Consider the following 20,027-nt stretch of genomic DNA (forward strand, 5'->3'; position numbering starts at 1 on the left):
CTAAATACATTTGTCAATGGAGTGTAATTTTAATTTCATAACTACTTAGAAGTCTGTCTAAGAACCAAGAAACAATTCAGAAAAGATCCTATTTGCAATGCATCACTCTCTCCCCAGATGCCCTTGGGTTGCTTTACCTTGGTGATGTGAGTGGTTGTTGTTGTCGACATGGACTCAGATGTGATGGTTTGTGCACTCAGTAATGTGCCCGAGTCACCAGCAGCCCCACCGTCAATCTTGGAATAGTTGAGAGAAAAATATAAAGTGACGCTTAACTTCCACCAAGTCAGAAGACCCCACCCTGTCGAAAATGCACCTTCTAAAATTTATGCAATCAGGTGAAGATATCATTTGCTTATCTTCTACATGCCTGTAGCAGTAATGTGTGAACCAGGAGAGTGGCTGGCATTTCACAGAGGATAGGCAAAGGCTAAACACACACAGAAGCAGCCCTTTGGGAAGAGAGTGAAGAATGCAGCAGAAGGTGAACACTATACCAGAGTCAAAGAGAATCTGAGGAACATACACAGAAGCTAGAAAAAAGAAACTAGACAGCCAGGCAGAGATGCTTCCACAGTGACCAGAAGTGCGGAGTTTGTTACTGTTTTATAAGCACAGGTGGGTAAAAACAGTAACAGTTTTCTCAGATTACTAGGCAACAGAGCCTGACTAGGACAGACTGAGCTGCCATCATTTACTTGTTTATCTATAGAACTTTAAAACTTACATTGCTCCTACAGTGACTTATTTATTATAAAAACATATACATGGGTGTGTATATTTTAATGCTAATCATCTGTATGTGTCCTCTATTATATAGAATCTTATTCATATATCAATTATTTATTTTAATATACTTTGATATTAGAAGAGGTAGAAGTTTCTACAGTTTACCAATGCAAATAATAGAACAAACTATCTTAACAGTATAAGATCACCAAACATTTATCATGTGTTTTGGCACTGACCAAAAAGTATTACTTGAACAGGTAGAGCTCATCAGTAAATGAAGAGAAAACTCTCAAATTTGGCTCACACATTTGTATTTCTTCATGAAGACCTAGCACAACACAGCCACACCAGGAGTACTCACACCACCACACAGACACCTTCATAAGAAACCTGTTTGTGTTTCTGTGTGATTCATACACACACAGGGATTAAACTGCCCCAAACTACTCTGAGAACTGTTTCATCCATGCACATAGCCTTTTAAAACTTTTTGGAGAGGACACTAACCTGCCATAGTCCACCATGCTACAGTCCCACTACAGAAGGTTAAACTGCTCAGGGGAGAAAATACTGATCATATATATTTTGTGACAGTTCCATTTTTGAAATGATCCATACTTTCCCTTTTTTGTTGCTCCTTATGCTAGACATTTTAATATTTTTTAAAAATTTTTTTCATAACTTTAAAAAAAAACTTTACAAAACCAGTATCTGAAGACTTCAAACACATAAATCTGGTAATTACATTTACAGTATCATAGGTAACATACAAATGACTACATGTCTAAAGAAAATAACCCAGTGTGATGTAGAAAGCATGTGTACTATGCACGCATTACAAGGAAGCAACAGTTGATTTGGTCTCTTTTAATTGCGCTAGAGCAGGGGGAGGCTATATACCACTAATCGTAAAGATGTCAGACCCGGTGCAGTTTGCAAAACAATCTTTCCCAAGTGCATGTGAGTATTTTGGATATATTTAGCCATAAATGCCTTATAATAAAAACACAGTTTATGTCCTTTATCCTAAGTAGTCAGGTATAAGGTCCTCATATAATTATGAAGTCACCAATATGATCGCTCCTTTCAATCTAAGACAGCAGCGTATTAAGCTATGTTGGTGGTGGTACCTGGTTATAAAACAGAGATGGGGAAAGCTACCTAAAAGTCAGAAACACAAAAACTGGGGAAAAGACAACAGAAAAAGAAACAGACAAGCTAAGTAAAAATGCACTCAAGTAGGCAAGCCTTGTGCTCTGTACCTGTGGAGACTCGTATGTGATGGTTTTGGTCTCAGTTTGGACAATGGGGACTTCCTTGGTGGAGATTTCTGTTCTCTGTGAGGCATCAGAAATTGTTACCATCTCTGTTTTTACCACTGGTGGCTAAAGCAGAAAAGGAAGGGGAAAATAAATTCTAGAGATAATGAAGTAGAAGTGCCTAAAGGAACCTTCAAAAATGATTGTAAGAAACATCCAAACACACTCATGCACATAAGGTTAAAGCAAATAATTTAAAACAAAGATACAAAAGAAAAATCTCCTTAAAATGTCATGCAGATATATGTATATGTACTCTATATATTTATGTATATGTATGTATATATATATATATATACATGTATATGTATACATATGAAACACAAGCTAACACAATGGTTCCCTAAACTACACTACCTTTCAAATAATGATCATGGCAAATCTACTGCACTGACGTTAATTACTTTCCAGAGTAGTGTGTGCACAAAACTAAAGAGGAAGGAGAATGAACTATGCTAAGTGACCTATCTCTAATTTCACTACAGCTTAAAGGACCACATGGTTTGTGTGAAGCTCATTGTTTTTAATTGGCATGCAAGCTAGATGGCCAAGATTTGCTCTTCTGCCTCAGAAGATGTCATTTTCAGAAAGGATACCTTCAAGCATGGCTGTTTTTAATTATAGTTGTCTAAAACCTGCAGTCTTTCTTCTGTATTACATTACAATATTTCATCTACAATTACTCATAGGTGTTGCATGAATGCTTTAAATGATTTAAAGCAAGGATAGAGAGGTTCAATGGTCAGTTAACATTGTATTCTGTGCACATGTACAATACAATTACAAAAACTCTACAGCACTTTCTGTAGAAAATTCCCAACAGATATATTTCAAAGAGGAACAACTTTACATTAAATGCAGAAAATAATATCCAAGTTCAAAGACTCTTGAAATGTGTTCTCTGAAGTAAAACGTTGAAAGGCAATATGGTGATAATTCACTACTTCCAGTCAAGGTCACTCTGAGATTTGTCTACCCCCTCAGAGAGAGCAAGTATGGACACATCCCTGCACTGCAGGCATTTCTGAGTTAAGAAACACTCACCAACCCTAACTCACTCCTAAATGAGGGACAATGTACCTAATTACCAAGACTTCATCTGAGGTGACTCCGGGAAGTTCTACTTCTTAAAAAGGAAAAGACTTATATCCAGTGTTGATAATCCACAAAACAAATCAAATCCAGAAGTGATGAAAAAAAAAAAAAAAAAAACAACCAGAACTGATGTAAAGACAGAATGAGAAGGAAGTGACTGAGCCTATGGCTATACCCAGAAGGAAGCAAAAGGCTCCTAATGATGCCAGCCCAACCCTGGTCACTGCCAGGTGCCACTCCCACAGCCTCATGCACTCACAGCCTACGGCCCGCTCCGAGAACCCTGGGTAGAGGAGTGAGAGAACAAGCCAGAAAGGCCAAATCCAAGCATGACGACAGGAGCGTGCACATCTGCAGCACCCACTGTTTGACCCTACAGATACATTTTTCTATGAAACCAATGAAAAAAGGCGTCAGTGTGAGGAAGCAGTGAAACTAAAGACAAAGCAACTGTAAGCACCCAAAACATGCACGGAAAAATTGAAATGGGAAGCGGGAAGGAAAAAATGATGTGCTGGTTGTAGGAAAGTTTACCCTACAGGTGATCCAGTTGCAGTAAAGAAGCCAGAAACCATGAACTGAGCTGGCAGAAAATCTACAAAGCAGTGCTTTCCCCCTTCTTCCAAGGAAAGAGAAAAACCAGATTCTTGCTGAAAAAGCTGCAGGAGTATCGGGAGGACAGGTGGAGGAGAAAGGCAGGTGTCCCCACCTGAGAAGAGACTCAACAGTTTAGCTCCCGCTCCGGACTCCCATTTACCTCTGAACAACAAATAATTTGTGGCAAAACATCAATGTCAACATGAGACACCTCTCCGTTAACTTTCTGTCGCTCTTCCTCGGTTTCTTCTCTCCCATCTTGCTGAACAGTGCTTTCGTTCACACTCTTCTCCCAAGATCCCTTGGGGCCAACTACATGGTCCTGGGCCTCTGTGTCTGCTGCGCCTACACCGGCCCCTGTGCATCTGTCCAGGCTGGCTTCGGGTACTGCCTCCTCCCTCTCCACTATCTGGGCAGCTTTGCTGGGCGCTTCCTCCGCCTGCTCGTCACACTCCTCCTCCTCCTCCTCCTCCTCCTCCCTGATGATGCCCTCGGTCACATGCTGCTGCTGGGGCTGGTACTCGCCCACATCTTCCTCCCCACTCTCACTGCTGCTGCTGCTGCTCTCAGAAGACAGGGAGGTGGAGTCTTTGGGTGCCACAGGCTCCACCTTACGCATCTCCCCAGGACCACTCCCAGGTGTTAGCTCTTTACCATTCACTTCTTCTGTGATTACTCTTTCATCTTTCCCAACCTCTGCCCGCTTCTTCTCCTCCACTATATTCAGAGTCTCATGTGAACTCTGTACGAAAAAAAGATGGAGGAGGGAAAACAAAAATACATGAATAAATAAAAACAATGAAAACCCAAATCAACGGATGGCAGGTTCATGTCATGGAGAAAACAAGGATGATTATGAAGGCTGACTGGAAGGGAAGCAGGCAAGCGTGAAGGGGATGGAAGGCGGTGGGCAATGGTGTGAACACAGAAAAGGGAGACCTTAACAGCATCCCTGGCTCCAGTGCAAGGCCCTTCTGACGCGGGAGCACGTGTCTGCGGAACAAAAAGCAACCGAGGACACAAAATCAATACAGTTTTACCTCAACACCACCAGACAGACATCCGACAGTGCAAAGACAGAACAGCAAGAATCAACAGCTACAAAAACCTCTGTACTAAGATCACACAGAGGACAATGGAGACAAATGCCAAAAAGCTAACAAAAAGAAAAACACCCAGCATGCTTACAAAGAAATAAAATGCTTTTATGGAGTTACAAGGAGTAACTATGGAGTTATAGCTGTAGCTCCACTTATGTAGTAGAAATTTTTATAAAAATATGTAGATCAAAGTTTACTGATTATCTTAAAAGATAAGTTGGAAAACTTTTAAAATTTATTCAACGAACAATTTTAGCTTTAGTCAGACTCTAGAGCTTAACCTGGAGCCCTGGTTTCTAAATAAATATAACAAGGAAATGACATCTGTTTTTCTTCTGTTTTAAAAGAAAAGCTTTGAGCTGGGTACAGTGGCACATGCCCGTAATCCCAGCTGCTTCAGAGACTGAGGAGGAAAAACTGGGCACTCAAGGCCAGGCTGAGCAACATAAAGAGACCCTATTGCTACCAAAAAAAAAATAAATAAATAAATAAAAATTTAAAAGGAGCTTTGATTGGCAAACTTACAGTTGGTGTCTGACAGTTATCAACACAAAAAAGTTCATTTCAGAGATATTTTTAACATTGCAATCTGTACTATAATCAGCAGAAGGGACATTATACACTATGGTAAAGGGTACCCCAGTATTTCCTCTTGAAACTCTAGCTGTTTCCCAAGTACTTTAAAAATCTCAAATGGAGCAAATTATTGGAGATGCTCATTTTTATCTCCTGAAGTAACAATTTCTTAATAGTAAATTAATGTGTTCTATTTGAGAAACACAGTAAGTAAATAAGAAGTATCTGTTCACTGAGTATTTCAGCTACATAAACTACTTTGCTATGGTATTATTAACTAGAGTAGAAATGCTTTTTTGGACATTTGTTTTTAAAGCTTGAAATTTTCTGTCACTCATAAAAAAGGTTATTTTACACTGCCACAACTAAGTACAGTGACTGACATTCAGGTGGCACGATGACCAGTAACCTAATTAGAAATAAGTCAGCGAGAGACAATTGGTCTACAGCGCTCACTCGATACTGTGTCTCCGCCCCTCTAGGTGCTATCCATGCTGACACCACCGGCACCCGAACTGTGCTGCACTGTCTTACAGCAGCAGGGCCATGCAAGGCTCACAGTGCTCACCGTGCACACTCCTGGGCAGCACCTATCAACACACACTCACACTCCTTCCCTCGGTGACATGCTGAGCTATTCTGAAATGCACACTGAGAGCACATGTGAGCTGCTCACAATTCCTACTCTGTAAACCCTGCGACCAACAGAACAGGAGAATCACTTCCCGCTCCATGCATAACCCGGAGGTTGCAGACATTAACTGAAAAACACAATCTATTTTGGTAAGCAGGTCAATACTTTATAAATGAAGATATCCAGTCATCAGAATTTTTCTAAAACACACATTTCATGATTATTAAAGGTCAGTGAGTTATCATTACTATTATTACCCACCTCGAATGACTTAATAGGTTCTGCCCAAGTTCAGGGAATCACTTGTCATTCAAAAACATTTGTTTCATCAGTATGGTGGGCATTTCAATTTTTCTACACAAGCAATTTTTAAAAATAAATCAGAAAAAAGAAAGTAAGTAGTAAAGGGCCAGGGAGATAGCTCAGTGCCTGGCAAGTGCAAGGTTCTGAGTTCAATCCCTGGTACTACAAAAATAAGTAAATAAAAAATAAAATAAATCAGAAACAGCCTAAAATTTGGGCTTTTAAACCCTGAACTGTGCAAAGCATTGAGGCTTCTCTCTGCTCAACAACTTGGGCTTTGTGCTGTAATGGTTTCAATGATTCTCTGAATCGGAGCAGGTTAGTTTGTTTACTAAAAAAAGCAAGGAGAAACATCCAATCTATTTCTTTTCCTCTTGTCCAAATTTAGTCATTGTTCCTTGAATGTTTCTCCCAGAAAGAGTTAATTTCACCAATGGAAGCACTAGAGGAAGGGTGTCTGAATATTCAAAAAGTGAAAATCACTCTCATGTGTGGCTTTCAGTAACAGCGGAAACAAAGTAAAATGCACCTCAGGCAAATGTGAGAAGAGCCAGGAGGAGGAAAGCTTTTCTCTAGAAGGTGCATTAGAGTTCACAACTGCGCCCTCTGCTGTCCAAGTGGCGACTGAAGGGAAGGTGGCCTTCATGCTATCAGAAAACCCCTTTCCACTAAACAAAATTGATGTTATCTCCTCTTCTAGGCTCTAGAAAGGTCAGAAAAGGAAGAGCAAAGAGTTAATACATCAGAAAGACACCAGTTACCTATTTAAAGAAAGGAAAGGTTACACAAGAAAGATAACAGAGCAACATAAAATGAAAAGAAAAGAATTTTGAAGATTTTGCAGCTGGCTTATGTGGACTCTTGCCTCAATGTCAACATTTCCACCCTGCCTGAAAATCTGATAACTGTAACCTCCAGAAACCAGCTAAACGTCTTGGTTTATTCCTGATATTTTAATCACAAATTAAGCACAACCTACCTGCCCATTAAACCCAAGTGCACATATTCTTACAGCTCCTTGGCCACTTCCTATACACAATGGCCTTTCAAGTGTCTTCTACACTTGAATTACTTATTTCTGAAGAGACATCTGTCTCTGGACTCAGACTTTCATATTTCTAGCCCTCAAACAATGGTTGTTCACTTGACTGATGGGACAAAAGAAAAGCAGGAGACTGTCCTCAAGAACTTGGAATACCACTAACGACTAGGATGTTCTCCCTCACATTGGAAAAATGCAAAAATAATTCTTAATAAAACTCACTCCAGCAATTTTAGAAGAAAAGATGCATGACTTCTACAAGATGCCCTTCCAGACAGTGAGCTAAGCAGAGTGAGAAAAGTAGGTAAGCATTATCAATATTCTGGAAAGAATATTCTGGACTGAGCTCAGTTACAATCTCCATTATTACACCATGCCAAGGAGTGGGGTGGAAAGGAAGCTTTCTCAGAAAGTGATCACTGCTGAGTTAAGTGCCATGCATTTACTTATTCAAAAACAGCATCGACAGCATCTTTAAATTATAGCCTAGGTAACCTCTATTAGATTCATGACAGAAAACATAAACTTAAGGCTCTCAGGATATTCACAATACATTAAAGGACACAAAAGGTGCATTTAATTACTAAAATACTAAAGACTTGGTATCCCACTTTCTGTCCTATTTTCAAAATCATCTTTAACTGATTCAAAGTATCTGGCCAGGTATGGTGGCACACACCTATGATCCCAGCACTTGGGAGGCTGAGAAGCCAGCCTGGGTTATACAGTGAGTTCAAGGCCAATCTGAACTACACAATGCGACTCTTTCAAAGACAAATAAATTCAATATATTTATTGTTTTAACAAAAAAGTTACTGCTTTTTATTTTATTTTTTTTAATTTTTATTTATTTAATTTATTTATTTGTGTGTGTGGCCAGCTCAGCCCACCAGGGGGTGGGGCTGGCTGGCATGTGGTGCTGGGGGATTGAACCGCGGTCCCTATGCTTTGCTAAGCTTGTTCTAAGTAGGTGCTTTCTATAAATTATGATGGGAATTTGAAACTTTTGGTCAAATTATATATTCACATAATTTTAAATTGTGTACTTCAATAAGGATTATAATTCAAGGATAAAAAAGAAATCCTACAAAACTATTAGCAAAGGAAGATGCAAAAATTTTGCAAAGATACAAAGAGAAACTAAAAGATATTCTGTTCAAGTCAACCCCAGCAGCCTCAAATGTTCAAGTCTTCCAATTAATAGTAGTGGCATGTTATGTGAAGCAAACATAATAATGTAATATACATACTTAATTATATTACAGGTGGTCAATAAATGTTTCTTGGTTAAATGGATGACTCTAGTTAGAGACCAATCCATATATATGTCAAGTTTGTATGTATTTTTCTACATGTGTTAAAGAGTAAAAGAACAGGAAAAAAAAAAAAAAAAGCAGTAACTTCAAGCGCAGAAAAGCTATCCAGGAACGTTTTTCTAACTTAAGTATCAGGTAAATATCACCATTATGTATTCAGATCTAAACTTCCCCCTCACAGTTTCATGGGTTGGGGGTGGGGGACTCTCCACAGATGACTGGATCACAAGGGCTTCAACTTCATCAGAAGCCTGATTTACCGATGAGATCATAACTTGCCAGCACTCCTAGGAGGACCTGGAAACTTAGGAGGTAGGCTTAGTTAAAGGCTATGGATCTGGGATGTACCTGGCCCCTACACCCCAGTCCCTTCCTCCTCTCCTCCTTCCTTGCCCTCTGCACTTCCTGGTGCCACACCCTCTGTCATGATGTTCCACCTTGCCTTACCATCGCTGCAAGGGAACCAGCTGACTATGGACTGAGATCTCTGGAACAGTGAACCCAAAGAAATCTTTCCTCATTTAAATATTAGTCAAAGCAATAAAAAGTTGACTAATGAAGTTACTCTATTATAACTTCTATAAGACATTTTATACTGCACAATCCTAAAACATGAGATTCATAAAAAATTATAATTTTGAACACCTTCACTGAAAATCTAGTTTCTAACTGCAAAGAGTCCAAAGGACATCACTTTAAATTTACTTATGTCACTTAATTAGTTTCTGGAAGACAAATTTATAAAAATAATATTTCTAAACATGGGATATTAAAATCCTCACTACACTCAGTCTTATTGGCTATGGATTTCAAACTAACCTTTAATGCATATAAGTCTACCATCGGCTTAGGCTTTATGAAATCAATAAGCCCTGTGAAACCATGAATTAAACAAACATATATTCCTTTACAGTGCAACTGTTAGGTATCTAGCAATACGAAAGCTGAGAAATACACTCCTTGTCATCATGAAAGTATCATCTCAAAGGCCATCTCCTCCTGATCATAATGGTAAGGCAGCCTTCTAACATAACAGTCTACATCACTTTCTGAGCATTTACGTCTCAATACCTAAATTTTTCTTATTACTAATTGCTACTATCTCCTCCACCAAACTCTAAGCTTCCAGCCTGATCAGCTGCCTCAACAAAATCAGTAAAAGCAAAAGTATGAGAATGTAAAAGCAAAAGAAAGCTAACTCTCACTAATGCTAGCATTTCATATATACAGGAGTACAGATAGATATGAGAAGCTATTATGGTGCATAAAAATTCTTTTTTTTTCTACTAGGAATCTTAAAATTGCAAATTCAAAAATGTTTCCATGTGATTAAGCTAGTAACCCCTCATGTGTAATTTATTACTTTAGTACTGCAGTGTGTATAAGTGTTGCAGGGTGCATTTTCACATGAAATTATTGTTTCCCAGCTGTTAGCCACACACATCAAATGAGGACCATTTATTTCTAAGCTGCTTCATACATTTCAAAATGTAAATTTTCAGGCAGCATTTTTGTGCTGTATGGTGTTTCTACCCAATAATTCTATGCTTCTATACATGGGGACTTGACTTTTCAAACACTCAAAAAATTATTTCCAAAAAATTCACATTGACAGATAAGAAAAAATGAATATAAATGGTTTTGGACAGAAATAAATGGAAAAGAGAAAGAGCAAGAGTAGATCCAAGGATGCAAGGTGAACACCTTGTCTGCCTCCTGGGCTTTTTCTTCAACTGTCTGTGTGGTTGTCACCAGGTACTTCTCCTTCATGGATAAAATATCCTTGAAAAGATGGTCTCCTTTTCTCTATTATTTCAAACAATAGACACAATCAACAAACAAGACACATACATTACACCTACAGCAACACACACATAAAACAACTGGAGCACCAACCAGATGAAGAGGCACATGATGGCCAAAATCTTACATATCATCAATATCCCCAGAAACACTTTAGAGTAGATTGCTGACATTAATGTCATCTTCAGAAACTCTGAGAATAAGAATTTAAATGGTATCCAACTTCACAAGATCCCAATACCCATGGTGGTTAAAGTCTCAATATTTTCAGAAGTTTTGTTTTTCAGTTTGGCAATTATTTTTGCTCATCTGTTCTTAAAGCACTATTTTCCTTTCAGTGTCACAAAAGAAACCCACAGCAAGTAACAGCTTTGCTTTTTTAAAAGGTGAAATAAAAACAGCTTGAGAACATCTAGGTTAAAAGCATTCAATCTGGCAATATCCAAGCCACACTGGACATTGCCCAAGAGAAAGATCAAGTGGTAGTGTGACATTTTTTGATTGTTTACACTGCAGGCTACACACAGTACGATCACTGTCCCTGAAGAAGGGTGACCCCTCAGCGATTCTTGGTCAGTCATGGGAGAGAGGTGGGAATGGCAGAGAACAGCAGACACAGATGGAAATGGACAGAGAAATATTTTGAGAATACATCCTGAAGACAATACTTATATATTACAGTGGGAAGAGATAAACTATGGAAAGAAAAAAGATTTAGGAGAGACATTGTAGTTGAAAACATTTTAAAAACATTCTCTATACCATTACTAGAAATTTTGATTATTAAGTTTCATTATATACAACATTGTATAAGTATGCAATAGGGTTTCACAGCCTCTACATGTAAAGTTTTAACTCACTAATCTCAGAATAATGACCTTGAATCATTCTAACATATGATGTACATCCCTCTAATTACATTTTATTTACTAAATAAATGTCCTTACAGTATTTTAGCAGTCACTAAGAAGTTTATTAAATAAATTACATAAATTTCTGTCTTATGAGTAAATTCATTAATTCATAAATGACCAAAGCAAAATAGTGAAATTATTCTAAAAATATTTCAAAAATATGTTGAAACTCATACAATTTACCTAAGAACTAGGTCAGTAAATATTACACTGTTAATATTTAGTATTTTAAAAGTTGTTAGCAATTACAAAAAGAAATGGGAATACTTTCCAACTTCTGAGCATCAACATATAAGATTAACAACCTGAGTTTTACTGAACAAATGGAGTGAGACACATGACCAACAAATAGCTAGTGACATACCCCTTGAGTCTGTAGGGACAGAGGTGTGATACGTCGTTTTTCCCATTCGTTAGGGCGCGGCTCAGGTGTGGATTCCATAAAATTGCGCTTGAGTTCACTAATGCTAGCCTGATGTTTCAGTATGTCCTCCTGGGCTTTATCCAGGTCCTAGCAATATGTAATGTAAGAGGAAAAAAATCCAAAAGGAAAAAACCCAGTAGGACAAAAAATAAAAATAAAAATAACACAAAGCAAACTTGTGATTAAAAAAACATACTAAAGCAAGAAAAATGCCAAGTCTCAAAAGCCATATTTTTGCCTTTACTGAAAATAAAGTCAATGTGTATTTTTTATAATTTGTATTTTAAAGGGTTTTAATGTCTGCATAGACTTATCAAAAGAATAATAATTTACATTATTAAAAGGAAGCCATGAAACACACTGTCAAAAAATAGCTACTAATCCTCTTAAAGATGAATTGCAGCCTGATTTTGCTCCTACAATGTTGACTTTCTCCTTAGGCTACTACTAAAACTGTATTCGATGAACACAGTAAATCAGAAACAGACACAAACGTGGAAGCACACTGGCCTAGGAGAAGCCAGTCCAGGACTACCCCTACAAAACGAAAATTCAAAGACTAACTTTTGTCAGGAAATTTTAGTTGTAGCTTTTTAATCCTTAAAATAAAAATAATAATAATAATAATAATAATAATAATAACTGCTTCCTGAGGCTGCTTCTCCTTGGTCTAACTATAAAATGAGTAACATACTGGTTTCATGTAGCACCAAGCACCAAAATGGGGCTCCGCTACTGCACACATAAAATACTCCTTAAACAAAGATGTGAGGAAACTACACTACCAGGACAGTTTTCCTTGAAGTACAACCTGACTAATGGTATTAAGATTTTTTTCAGCCTGGCTCTGATAAATGTCATTTATGCGGTAATTAATGATTGGGAAAGTGTTTCAGATGAATTTTAAATGTTTCTAATGTTTCAAAAATCAAAGGGCACCTGTATATTACAGCTTTTGTCCCACTCCCAAAGGAACAGGTCATGCATTTGATAAAATTAGATAACTCATATTCATGCACAAGCATAGTAGCTCATTTGTGAGCTTCTATAGCCATTTGCAAAAACTCATAAAAATCTATTACTCTTTGCATGGCATGGGAAAATGACTGTGGCTTGAGATCAGGCACATTTCTTGCATTTATTCAAAGCAATGTTACTCATTACACCATACAGCATTTTAGTAAGTTAAGCAAATACATTTTCAACAGTTATCAAAGCTGCCAAAAGCAACCAGATTAGTGAGGTTATTGAGAGCTGCAGTTCTCCAGTAAACACACTGCCACATACTACCTATCCTAGAGGGGAAGGAAAAATTGTTCCCATGTGACACGGCTGACTAGGTATTCTATTGCTTTCTCTCTTCTCTCTCTCCTCTCTCTCTCCCTGTCCCCTCCCATCTCTCTCGTTCTCTTTCTAATCAAAATAATTCCATTAATTAACATACGTATGCACAAACAGTATTTTAAGTGGACCACACTCCTAGTTACACAGAATTTAGGGATGGAGTAAATGGGCATAGATCAAGAAACAAATATCATATAAACAAAATCTGTTGTACTTCCTACAAATCAAAGGTGGGATTGTGCTACTTCAGATTCTATGTCTTTGAAATGCCTCATTAGGAAAATAGGTTTTACTCATAGAACAACTTTAGGACTAAAGGATAAGCTTCATTCGCTTGAATACAGAAAGCCTTTTCCAGTTGTCACTGAGAACACAGTGGCTCCACTCCTAGCTACGCCCCTTGACATGAGCCAAGCAGGCCTGGTAACGTGCATGCCCAGTTCCATCTCCCCATGCATTTCATGCACTGTGCCTGGAAAGCTGCCAGCGAGCCTGTGCGTGACCTCCCATCCACAGCAGCCTGGCAGCCATTAGGACAGAGTGGTTTTCTTAGATTATACAAACCTCCAACATTAAATTGCTATGTCTGACATAAATATTATCCCCTTCTACTCTCAAGGAATTTTTCTGTGAAATTAAATCACACAGAGAGAGAAAAAGGCAAACAAACGTAAGTGTATCAATCAGCAAGCACCAAGGATGATCCAGAGTTGACAGTCTTAAGACTTTAAAATAAAAGAGGATAAAAATCTTAAGAATTTAAAGGAACAACAAATAAATCTCACAAATAAACCCTGAAGTACATTCCACTACCACCCCTCAACAATAATGGCAGGCAGCAGCCACCAGATATTTAATTTTAAGGGGAAAACAGCCCCTTCTTCCAACCATGGTTCCTCTTCCGTCTTCATTTGAAAAGTAACATAGCATTTGCCAGAAGGAAGGGCTGCATTAACTTCAACCCTACCCTCAGGAGAGAAGCTGTTTCTGAACTCAAATGATGTCACAGCATTACCAACCTTTGTCGTCTGGCCCTCAGAAGATGCAGATTATTAAGCCACTTTGGTCTTTCTTCACCTACAGTGCTGTACACGTGATGGAAATGATCCTTGCAAGGTGGAATGGAGAATGGAACCTTCACTCTTTCTCAGTCCCTAGACTGTGCTTTGCTTTGATTTTTTTTGATCCAAGAATGAAAATATGAGAGTGCAAATATGGCATACTTAATCTGTTCTATTTTAAAATATATAAACCAACTAGTGATAGGGCAGTGTATACTGATTTAAAATTTTTCTTTAGCTTTGTGTTGGTTATAGATTTTACATCATCGTACCTTACTCCATCATTAATTTTTAAATATGGATTTCTTGGGAGAAAAATTGGTTACTTTCATATTAAAATTATATTTGAAATACATTCCTATTCCTTCATGTAATTTTTAAACATGAATAGTTTTTCACAATTGGACTTTTCTCTATATCTAATGGCCCAGAAACATCAATCTAAAGGGTAAATATTAAGTGAATTTTGACACTGGGAAAAGAAAAATATTGATTCTGATAACAAAGAAAACCAGCCATTACAGGCTAATTGATATCATATATTCTTTTCTTTCTTTGCTAGGGTCAGACCTGACAGTTTCAAAATGCTTACCTTCATTTCTGGTAATCAAAGCAGTTTTGAGAGATAAGCAGGAAGCTCAAAAAGTTTATCACAAGTGGAAAGAAGTAAGACATTAATCTTTTAAGAATCATCTTTCAATAATTAGGTCAACACTTAATTCTCTAAAATGTTGAACTGTGGTTTTTCCTACAATGTATACTCACTGCATTTCTTTACATTAGTTTTAGGTTTACTCTGAATTTTGTGATTTATTTATGCACTGACAGTAACCATAAGCTATGGTACACTGAAGTCACCAGACCACACTTAGCAAAATAATTTAAAAACACATTTCACATGTTTACACTGACTTAGCTGTGCAAAAGTGATATACTTCTTTAAAAAGTTGCTTATGCAGCGATAAAAAGCCCTTACACCAGACACCCAATTTTCAATAAAAATAAGGCTCAATGTGAAAGTACTTCTAAGCCTTCAGAAAGTCTTGTTTCATTGTTCCCACACATTTGTTAAAGATAACAGGATAGCATCTTCCGTATAAAATACCTGACTGTGATTCTTTTATATAATTGCATGATTTAGGATTAGGAGGAGCACTAGCTAAAATTTATCTATCTGGTCCTCAAATCCTACAGTGATAGGAAGCAAGGAGTTTCTGAGATTAGATTTACAAAGACTCACATAGATACAACCTCACAAATGCAAGACTGAATGTGTACTGTGACCAGCAGAAATAACACTAAGAAGTTCTAAAGTACATCTATCACCACTATGTGCACTGCACTCTAAGTTCTGCTTCAAACATAAAAGTTCGCATCCTATAGGAACTGCATTAACATATGTCTAAAAATAGTCAACACAGATTTAAGGAAAACACAGGTTTCCTCTCTCCCACTCCTTCTGTTAAAAATCTAACATGATCCAGGTATTTTTAAAAGAACCTTACCATTTTGCTCTGCATTTAGAATGAATGGATCTGGTCAAAGACATCAATGCAGGAATGCTACCTTTATCTGTCATGCACTAGCACACTGTGCATAAAAATGTACAGACGCTACTATTTTGAGGGAATCAGTGAAGTTTATGCACATGTTTACACTCTATATTAGAAAGGGTACAAGATAAAGTGTAGTCTGGTTGACTTCACAAAAAATGAGCTTATGGAGGAATCGCAACAACTGCTTCCTCTTCCTCTGTTTTGTCATTCAAGTCACAGTCATAAGGAATAGTAAAGGAGGTGGCTTTAGCTTCCAGATAACAGAGGGCTAGAGCCAGAGGAAGTGAAAAGGTGAGAGAAAAAGGAACGGACTGAGAAGCAGAGAGAAGTAGGCCAAAGATGAGGATGAGGGAAGGAAGGAATGACCGGGAGGTGATAGGGACATAGTGCTGAATGTCAGGTGGAAGGAAGGAGACCCAGAGCTTGGGGAGGCTGGGGAAAACAAGATACCCATCTTCATCCAGAAGACAGCGGAAGCCAGATGGGAAACATTTGTGGAAGCCAAAAGAAAAGTAAGTAAACTCCGAGGCCTCCTGGTCAGCTGCACTAAGAGTCTGCTCATGAATAGGGGAAGGACAGTCAGGCTGAGCAGGGACTATGACAGGACCGGAGACAAAATCCAGCATGGCCCTCTCCAGGTCCCTCTGCTCTGAAGTTTCACCTGCAGAAAGGTGCTCTAAGCTGTCTAGGGTGAGCTGCTCAGCCTCCCCAAAAGGATCTTCCTCTGAAATGTCTGAAAGCAAGTCCACTTCAGGGACTGGCAGGAGGTGTGGAGAAAATGGTGAAGTACAGTAGAGGAGAGGGGATGGTGAGCACGTGCAAACAGCCTATTTTCAAGAACAAACCCATGGTTGAATGTGAGTTATGCGACACACATGTTTCAAAGAAAAAAGGAATGCAAGGAAAAAAGGAGGAAAGAAGAAACAGGCAATTAGTGCAAACCATTCTTTCAGGTAGGTTTCACATTAACAGTGCAGCTAGAAGGTGAATCTTATAATCCTTAGAGAGGAAAATGGAGCTACTTTTATCACCTAAAACTTACAGATACCAACTGACATTTTCAAACTGGCTCAACATGAATCCTAGGAAATGCAATTGGCATTATTCACTCTAAAAGCCTTATGCAGATAAACATTCAAAGCATAAGCAAAAACCCAGCATAACCAGTCTTTTCCTAAAGACAAGTAAAATTTCTGTTTGGATTCTAAGACAAGAACATTTTCTAGTTCTAGTAAAATGAGAAAAAATTGAAAACACAACTGTATAGATCAAATAGGAAAAATGGAACAGAATTACTCCAACACACTGTTGTTTCAAATGTAAATAATTACTCTCCTGGCTACCTCTTTAGAAAATTATTTTTAATAAACAATTTTTCAGTAGTTGAAGAATATTTTCTTGGACACAATTTCTGTTTGTTCTGCAGTACTGGTACATTGTTAGAAACTAAAGCCAGGGCCTTTTGTGCTAAGCCAAGCTTCTGGCAGTGGGGCTGGTTCTCACCAAGTCCCTAAACTGCCCCAGATCAGCTTAAGTTTATAATCCTCCTACCTTAGCCTCCCAGAGTACTGGGATTACAGGCACATTCCACCATACCTGGCAACGTAATGTTCAACATGACAGTCACAACTGTTAAATAGAAAATAAAATGATTTCATGCCAATTGTTATTGTGCAATGGTGTAAGAGAGGACCCACAGGTCCCTGAGACCTCTACCATAGGTATATATGGCTTTAATTGCAGGGAATGCTAAGGTACTGAAGGCACTGGCATTACATTATTTAGCAGGTCCTTTATGGATTCACTTTGCATGCCTTTAAAATTTTCAAAGTTAAAATTATCAGGGTAATTTCATGGTTCCGTTTAGTGTGTGCGTGCACACATGCTTGCACCTATTTCCAATGTTGCTTTGCACAGATATGGCAAAGAGATCGAGGTACAAAAAGGTTCTTCGAATCAGCACTGCAAAGACCTTACTACTCCAGGTAGCATAGGTGACAAATTTGAGAACACAATATAAGTTACTTCTCCATTCACCAGGGGAAATGAACAAAATAGGGTCATAAAATGCATTAACTTCTCACTAACAAAACAATTACTCTTTGTGTTAAAATTTCTTATCAGTCACAGGTATTAATGGAAAATAAAATTGTTCCTAAAGATCATCTCTGTATATGTAAAAAAATTCAATTTAACATAATTTAAATAAGCTTTAAAATTTACTTGTAACAAACCAAACATAAATTCCCAATCACCATACTTCTATAATTTGTTGATTTAACTGATAATCATAAAGACTGAAAATGAATTACTTACTTGTAGTAATGTAATTTATGTTGAACTATTTTGCTCTGAATAACAACTAAAAGAAGGTTAGAAACTCAAGAGTCTACCATATTTGAAAACGGGAAATTACACCAACACAGATTACATAATGATATATTATAAATACTTCATTTCTGAAAGAAAAGACTGCCACAGCAAGCTTCTCATTTAAGGACAATTTTAAAATCGTGTCATACTGATTTGCCATACCTTTCCTTCAGAGAGCTGATAATGTGGGGCTCTGGCTGGGCTCCGGACATCCTGCAGCACGGCAGCACCCACAACACCTGGGCCATATGCCAAGGCTGCCCCTGCAACACCAGGAAAATCCTTTGCAGGAATTTGGTCCCCCACACCAATTGGAGCTGGTGAAGAATAATTTCCAATTACTTCAGGACATGTAAATGGTTAAAGCTTTACATGCTGTTTTTCTCAAACATATAAACAGTAACATGTAAAATAACAGGAACAAGAACAATGCTTAAACTCTGAAAAGATCAACACAGAAAACAAACTCAGTTTTAAACTTTCACTGAACTCTAATAGTATTCTGAATTTCAACCTAGTGAACTACATTTATTAGGGTCTCAACTGAGATTTTTGAAGTATATATTGTGATTATGGAATTGGTCGGTAGGAGGAGCTCTAAGACTAGCTAAATAAAACAGGGCAAAATGTCAAAATTACAGTTTCATCTGCACCTTAGGCCCCTGGGATCTCTTTGATCTTGCCTGACTTTACTTCTGAACCTACCTACTGCAACAAATAATTATTCAATTATTAAATGGAGTTGCTTCAATAACATGCAAGAAATCATGTACAAAGGAACTTCTAATTTGCTGTTTAGGCAGACTCAGGGGTCAGAGGTTCGATCCCCCACCTGCCGTGTGGTTTCTGCTCCTGGGTTGCACTGAGACAGCAACTGAGATTGGGCATGATGGTGCACACATGTAATCCCAGTGCTTGGGAGCTGACAACAGGAGAATCACTACAAATCTGATCTGTGTAGTGAGACCCTATAGACCTGTAGACCCTGCATTAAATTAAAAAAAAAAAAGTACTTTTAATTTGAACACCGAGAGACAAGACCAGACTTTAAGGATTTTCCTTATTTATGTCTAATATTTCCATTTTCTCCATTACTACTGCACATTTCGACCTGTCCTACAGTAAGACACAGCACACCTGGCTCCCAAGTGCCTCCATCAGCTCTCCACAGAGAGGCAGAAACATGAACTGTGTGGAAGGTCTGGTCCTGCAGCAGAGCAGCACAGGACAACTTCAAACCTCAACTAGACAAAGTGGTAGCAGGTAACAAAAGCTACAGCTCTTCCCCTGGAGGTCCCTTCACTGACATGTGGTTTGTTCTGCTCCATGCCATGAGCAAAGCCCAAGAAACACAAAAGCTCTGGGGCTACAAGCTGCAGGAGCCAAGTGCTGTCATCTATACATCATCTGAACTTGGAGGGAACCAAGTAACTTTAATCTGTGTATCACAAAAGACCTCTCAATCCACAGCCCTCACCAGGCCTGTCCAAAATTTGCTTCTTCCTCAGTCCTGCCTTCGTCATCAAATGCTATGCACACACTTGCACTATCTGTGTAAGCCAGGAGCCCCTCTTCCAGGACTCCCCTCCCTCCCAGCAGGGACATTAGGGACCTCAGAGACAGTGTAACCAGTCCGAGGTCACTTCTGTCCACCTCTACTCCTACTACTTCACCTTTTAAGATTTTCCCAGCCTATAAGTAGCTGTATTTTTCAAAGTTCACAGTTATCATTAAACAGTAAAATAAACCTATATCTTATATATGCTTATTTTCCAGATTTTTAAAAACTTCTGACAAGATTCTTCTAATTTTCCTTTATATAGCTATGCATAACTCTT

At 38.2% G+C, this 20,027-nt stretch overlaps 1 protein-coding gene across 11 annotated transcripts in view; it reads right to left on the bottom strand.

Annotated features, from left to right (window-relative positions):
* The window catches only part of Epb41l2 (erythrocyte membrane protein band 4.1 like 2), a 304,724-nt gene that overhangs the window by 43,673 nt on the left and 241,024 nt on the right, over positions 1 to 20,027 (bottom strand). For 4 of the 11 annotated variants that reach the window (XM_023714266.1, XM_023714265.1, XM_023714267.1 and 1 more), the window contains exons 12-20: positions 18,352 to 18,506; positions 13,764 to 13,826; positions 11,796 to 11,942; positions 10,419 to 10,520; positions 6,886 to 7,059; positions 4,683 to 4,736; positions 3,904 to 4,485; positions 1,995 to 2,117; positions 138 to 236 (exon numbers count right to left, since the gene is read on the bottom strand). In XM_023714266.1, the coding sequence (XP_023570034.1) occupies positions 138 to 236; positions 1,995 to 2,117; positions 3,904 to 4,485; positions 4,683 to 4,736; positions 6,886 to 7,059; positions 10,419 to 10,520; positions 11,796 to 11,942; positions 13,764 to 13,826; positions 18,352 to 18,506 (1,499 nt within the window). The remainder of the gene's footprint in view (positions 1 to 137; positions 237 to 1,994; positions 2,118 to 3,903; positions 4,486 to 4,682; positions 4,737 to 6,885; positions 7,060 to 10,418; positions 10,521 to 11,795; positions 11,943 to 13,763; positions 13,827 to 18,351; positions 18,507 to 20,027) is intronic. The other 7 variants (XM_023714268.1, XM_023714270.1, XM_023714269.1 and 4 more) reach the window with 7 other exon arrangements.

Source organism: Octodon degus, unplaced genomic scaffold (genome assembly GCF_000260255.1).
Source record: "Octodon degus isolate 3935 unplaced genomic scaffold, OctDeg1.0 scaffold00034, whole genome shotgun sequence".
In the NCBI taxonomy this organism is placed as follows: domain Eukaryota; kingdom Metazoa; phylum Chordata; class Mammalia; order Rodentia; family Octodontidae; genus Octodon; species Octodon degus.